Below are 6,292 nucleotides of genomic sequence, written 5' to 3' on the forward strand. Positions count from 1 at the left end.
GAAGCCGTGGGCGAAGACAAAGCTATATGAACAAAGAGTTCAAGACCTCACGTCCGCGTACGCTGCAGCCGAACGACTGTTTGACCTATTTAACGACTCTCAAGATACGAGACGTCATCCAAGTTCCTCATCTGGAGGAAGTAGGAACAACCGCCCAAGTTCTCCTAAAACTACGGAAGGGGACAAATGCTTTAATGGAGATTGTAGATCCCATCAATCGAATACTGGAAACTCCTGGCGAAGACCAAGTAACCAGAATGTGTCCAATCGTCCTCTTAGTTGCTTCATATGTAAGGGACCACACATGGCTAGGAAATGCCCGAACAAAACTGCTTTCAACGCATTCCAGGCATCTTTGGCCTTAGATTCAGAAAATCAACAAAATCAGACCGAGAGAGAAGCAGATCAGACAGAAGAAGTTGATAACCCTCAAATGGAGGCCTTGAAATTTTTGTCATCTCTCCAGAAAAAGGTGGGGGAGACGAACACACCAGTGGAAAGGGGCTTAATGTACGTTGACACCTGGATCAACGAGAAGCCAACAAAAGCACTATGGTTGACTCCGATGCCACCCACAATTTCATAACAGAAGCAGAAGCTAAACGTTTGAATCTCCGCTGGGAGAAGGATGCAGGAAGAATGAAAGCTGTGAATTCTGCTGCCCTACCTATCATCAGACTAGTGAAACGAACGATGATAAGATTAGAAGGATGGAGTGGCCTCGTAGACTTTGTAGTAGTAAAAATGGATGACTTTGATGTGGTACTGGGAATGGAGTTCCTACTCGAACATCAGGTAATCCCAATGCCTTTGGCCAAATGCTTGGTGATCACTGGACCTACACCCTCGGTTGTACAGACTGACCTACGTCAGTTGGATGGGTTGAAAATGATCTCGGCCATGCAATTAAAGAAGGGTCTCTCTCGAGACGAACCAACATTTATGGCCATCCCACTCAATTCGTCAAAGAACTCAGGGGTGACCGTCCCTAAGGAGATCGTGCGCGTGCTAGAGAAGTACCGTGATGTGATGCCCGATAGTTTGCCCAAGTCTTTGCCACCTCGAAGAATGATTGATCATGAGATCAAGTTGGTGCCAGAGACAAAACCGCCTGCGAAGAATGCTTATCGTATGGCGCCTCCGGAGTTAGCTGAACTTCGGAAACAGTTAGATGAGTTACTGAATGCAGGGTTCATTAGGCGTGCAAAAGCTCTGTATGGGGCCCCAGTTCTTTTCCAGAAGAAGAAAGATGGGAGTTTACGATTGTGCATTGATTATCGTGCCCTGAATAAACTCACGGTTCGCAACAAGTATCCACTTCCTATAATTACTGACTTGTTCGATCGCTTACATGGGGCAAAATATTTTTCAAAGTTAGACTTGCGATCGGGGTACTACCAAGTGAGAATTGCAGAGGGAGATGAGCCGAAGACAACCTGTGTCACTCAATATGGTGCATTTGAATTCCTTGTAATGCCATTTGGTCTCACTAATGCCCCTGCCACCTTCTGTACGTTGATGAACCAGGTTCGCCAGAGCATGGAAGCTGCACGAGAAGAATTTAAGAACTTCAAGTGGAGGCTTTGATTTATGCCCCCTTTTTCTTTTGCTGCAAACCTTGTAGATGTGAAGATTTTTGTTGAATTATAATGCAGAAGGATTATATATATATATATATATATATATATATATATATATATATATATATATATATATATATATATATATATATATATATATATATATATACATTTACATTTATTTTACCATGTTTTCATATGAGCAGACAATGAAACATGACTTTTTTTTTATACATGTGACTGAACTTAAAGTGAACTTTAAGCTGCCTACGTACCATTTTTATAATATAGGGATCAATTCATGACGTAGTTCAAATTTATTTATTTATTTATTTATTATTATTATTATTTGTTTACATAATTGGATTAGGCATAAAACTTCTTGAGAAATTTGCCGTTGATTGGGCCAATACGTAATCCGTCTTGATCGGTGATTTTGTATGCTCCATTCGTGAAAACTTCTTTGACAATGTAGGGTCCGTCCCATTTAGGTGTGAACTTATTTCCCGTATGCCTTGTCGTGATAATAGGTCTTCTTACTGCGAGCACTAAATCACCAACTTGAAATGGTCGGGGCCTTACCTGTTTGTCAAAGGCTTTTGACATTCTTGCTTGATAATATTCGAGTGCTTGTTGAGCTTCCAGTCTCTTTTCGTCAAGTGCTTTTAACTCTTGAAGGCATAATCTAGCATTGTCTTCAGTAGTTAGCCCTTCTTGAATCGCCATTCTTAAGGAAGGAATTTTTCTTTCTAGTGGGAGTACTGCTTCAACACCATAAACTAAGGAATAAGGTGTAACACCCGTAGAAGTACGATGGGTAGTTTTGTAGGCCCACAATGCTTCCCCAATCTTTTCTTGCCAATCTCTTTTTGTCTTGGAGACCACTTTTTTAAGCAGACTGCACAAAGTTTTGTTGAATGCTTCTGTCAATCCATTTGCTGCAGCATTGTACATAGAAGACTTGTACTATTTGAAGTTAAATTTTTCACATAGCTTGTCCATCAAAGTGTTAGCAAATTGTCTTCCATTATCAGTTACGATACGATGAGGAATACCATATCTGTAAATGATGTGTGTCTGAACGAAATTTACAATGTTTTCCTTCTTTGCTTCTCTTAATGGCACGACTTCAGCACATTTAGAAAAATAATCAATTCCTACAAGGATGTAAGAATGACCAACCGATGATTTAGGCGTGATAGGTCAAACCAGGTTGAGTCCCCAAGCTTCAAAAGGCCATGAAGCTATTGTCGGATGGAGCGGCTCTGGTAGCTGATGTATAAAATTTGCATGGAATTGACAAACCTCACAATACTTCGCAAAATGCATCGAATCGTGGATCATGGTAGGCCAGTAGTAACCCATTCTTTTCAACTGATATTGGAGCTTTGGATCAGACTGGTGGACACCACAAATACTTGAATGAGCTTCCTCTAAGACCTTTGTCGATTCCTCTTTTCCTAGGCATCGCAGCAGAAGTCCCTCATATGAGCGTCTGTAAAGTGTGTCTTTATAATAAATAAATCACGCAGCTCTTCTACGTATTTCAGCTCTATGTCGAGGATCGGTGGGAAGTTTTCCATGCTCCAAATAGTCTATAATGGGTTGGCGCCAATCTTCTTCATCAATTGCATACACAGATATCACATCAGCTTCTTTGTATTGACTTTCAATTGAAGGCACAATCCATTTTTGGCAAAGGGAAATGTTTTTTGGTATATCTTCTGAGACTGCTAAAGCAGTGGCCAAATTTACAAGTGCATCAGCTTTCTTATTTTCTGATCTCGGTATATGCTCCAACATTATGCTGTCAAATCTGTCCATCAATCTTCTAGCATAACTAAAGTAAGGCTTCAAGTCTTGATGCTTTACCTCGTACTGATAAGAGAGCTGATTTATGATTAACTTCGAATCACCGAATATTTCTATGCACTTTATCCCAAATTCTGAAGCCATTTGGAGGCCGATAATAAAGGCTAGGTACTCGACAACATTATTTGAACACAATTTACCGAGTGTGAAGTTATATGGCAACATATGTTTCTCAGGAGAAATGAAGACAATGCCAATACCAGCTCCACTTCTTCGTGCCGCACCATCAAAGAACATGATCCAAGGCTCCATGCTTTCAATAAACAATACTTCCTCATCAGGTAAGTCGTCACATAACTTCCAATTTGATGGAACTGGATGATCAGCCAGGAAATCTGCCAATGCTTGGCCCTTCACTGCTTTTTGAGGGATATATACAATATCATATTGTTGGAGTATAATAGCCCACTTCACGAGGCGTCCCGAGATGAATGACCTTGATAAGATATATTTGACAGGATCAACTTTTTCCACCAAGTGTATAGTGAAGGCTTGCATATAATGTCTCAGTTTATCTATTGCAAAGAAGAGGGCGACACACATTTTCTCAATTGGAGAATAATTTAATTCAGCTCCCATCAGAGTTCTACTTAGATAGTAGAGTGCACATTCCTTACCCTTATCATTTTCTTGTGCAAGTAATGCCCCGAGCGAAGTCTCTTGAGCCGCAATATACAATATTAATGGTTTTCCGACTGCAGGCGCACTTAAGACCGGAGGGTTGAACAGATACTTCTTTATGCTATCAAATGCATTTTGGCATGACTGGTCCCAATCAAAGACTGCATCCTTCCTCATTAATCTTTGGAATGGTTGACATCGACCTACAAGATTAGATATAAACCTTCTAATGTAAGCCAAACGACCTTGCAATCGTCTCAATTCGTGCAGGTTCTTCAGACTTGGCATCTTCTGGATAGCATCAATTTTTGAGTGATCAACTTTGATGCCGCGATGTCTCACTATAAATCTTAAAAACTTCCCTGAAGTTACACCAAATGCACACTTGAGAGGGTTCATTCTTAGTTGATATTTTCTGAGGCGATCAAGTACCAGCTTCAGGTCTTTCAAGTGATTGTATTTCTTCTTGGACTTGACTACGAGATCGTCAACATAACATTCAATGTGTTTATGCAGCATATCATCAAAGATCCTTTGCATAGCGGGCTGGTATGTAGCACCTGCATTTTTCAATCCGAAAGGCATTACCTTATAACAGTATATACCTTTTGGAGTTTGAAATGCTGTTTTCTCCTTATTATCTAGAGCCATTCTAATCTGATTATATTCTGACGACCCATCCATGAAAGATAAAGCTTCATGCCCTGCAGTTGCATCTATCATGATTTCCATGATAGGCAAAGGAAAGTCATCTTTTGGGCATGCGTTATTTAGGTCGCAAAAATCGACACAAACACGTAGTTGGCCATTCTTCTTCCTTATGGGAACAATATTAGCTATCCATGTTGGGTACTTGACTTCACGAATAAATCCAGCCTCAATGAGCTTATTTACCTCTTCCTCAATTTGAGAAATGAGTTCTGGTCGAAATCGTCGTTGGGCTTGCTTAACTGGCCGATGCTCTGGTTTGATCGCTAAGCGATGAACGGCCACCTTTGGGTCGAGTCCAGGCATTTTCTTATATGACCATGCAAAGACATCTTTATATGCTTTGAGTAAGTTTACGTACTCATTTTCATCATTGTCAGAAAGTTGGGTGCTTATGAAGGTTGGACGAGGTTCTTCTTTCGTACCAAGATTGACTTCTTTTAACTCGTCAATCATTGATTGACCCCCATCCTCAAGTGATAACGGAGCCGCTTTGGCATCCTGTTCAAATATATCATGATTAGATGTCTCTTCTATTGTAACATGACAACAACCTGCCACATCTACTTCATCTTCTGGTTCATTATCTTCAGGTCGAGTAAAAACAACATCATGTCGCTTTACTTTCAATGAACCCTCTGTATTTACTGAGACGAACATCTTTCTTTTCATTCTTGATGGAAATGCACTACGAATTTCCTCGTCTTCTGTCACTAGGCTAGATTTGTTTGAGACGGATATGGAGGCTTTCTTTTGGCCTCTTGTTACTGACACGCTTAACCTTTTGAAGGCAGATTTTCTTGTGGTCGGAGTTGGGCTTATAGATTGTACTTTCTTTGCATTTGTGTTTAACCTTTGAAAGGAAGAAAGTCGACTGGAGCTACAGGTTGAAACTTGATTACTGTCTTTCGCTATCGATGTACTCACCCTCTGGAAGTCTGAAGGACGTATAACAGAAAAAGCAATGCGATCAAAAACTGAAGTTCTTTGACTTCTATCTTTTTTGCCCTCTTCAGAATCTTTACTTTCTTCAACTGTAATGTGGCATGTATTAGCAACTTTTGTTTTTCCTTTACCAGTTATTCGGACTGGTTCAGAAGACTGATATCCAATTCCAGCTCTGGAATTAGGTATAAAATATCCTTGTTTCTGAAGCTTCTTTTGAGTAGGGGAAAGCTCAGGCCTTTCGTCAAATATTTTCACGCTTTTAAGCTCATTACGAGTTGTAAAGTCATAATCCGCCTTTGCCATCAACTTATATGCCTTTGGGTCGAATCCCTCAACTGTTCATCTTTCTGGAAGGTATGCTTCTAAGTCATTTTTCTCAATTTTTTTCGCTTCTCCTTTCTCTATCTTGGTAAGCGGCGCGGTGAAATTTTCCTTTAATATCTCGGTATTTTTGACCGTCAGGTTTTTCGAACATTCTGCAAATGGTAATTCTCCCTTCTTACATTGGGATAAAGGAATATAACGTAAAACATGGGGATTTGAGACTTCCTTTTGTAAGGTTG

At 40.2% G+C, this 6,292-nt stretch overlaps 1 protein-coding gene across 1 annotated transcript; it reads right to left on the reverse strand.

The window, feature by feature from the left end:
* Positions 1–3,104: 3,104 nt before the first annotated feature.
* LOC127148941 (uncharacterized) lies at positions 3,105–6,032 on the reverse strand. The gene has a single exon (XM_051083376.1). It carries the CDS (start codon positions 6,030–6,032, stop codon positions 3,105–3,107), a length of 2,928 nt encoding a protein of 975 aa, XP_050939333.1.
* Between the last annotated feature and the right edge of the window lie 260 nt (positions 6,033–6,292).

The sequence above is a fragment of the Cucumis melo genome, chromosome 4 (assembly GCF_025177605.1).
Source record: "Cucumis melo cultivar AY chromosome 4, USDA_Cmelo_AY_1.0, whole genome shotgun sequence".
Lineage (NCBI taxonomy): Eukaryota > Viridiplantae > Streptophyta > Magnoliopsida > Cucurbitales > Cucurbitaceae > Cucumis > Cucumis melo.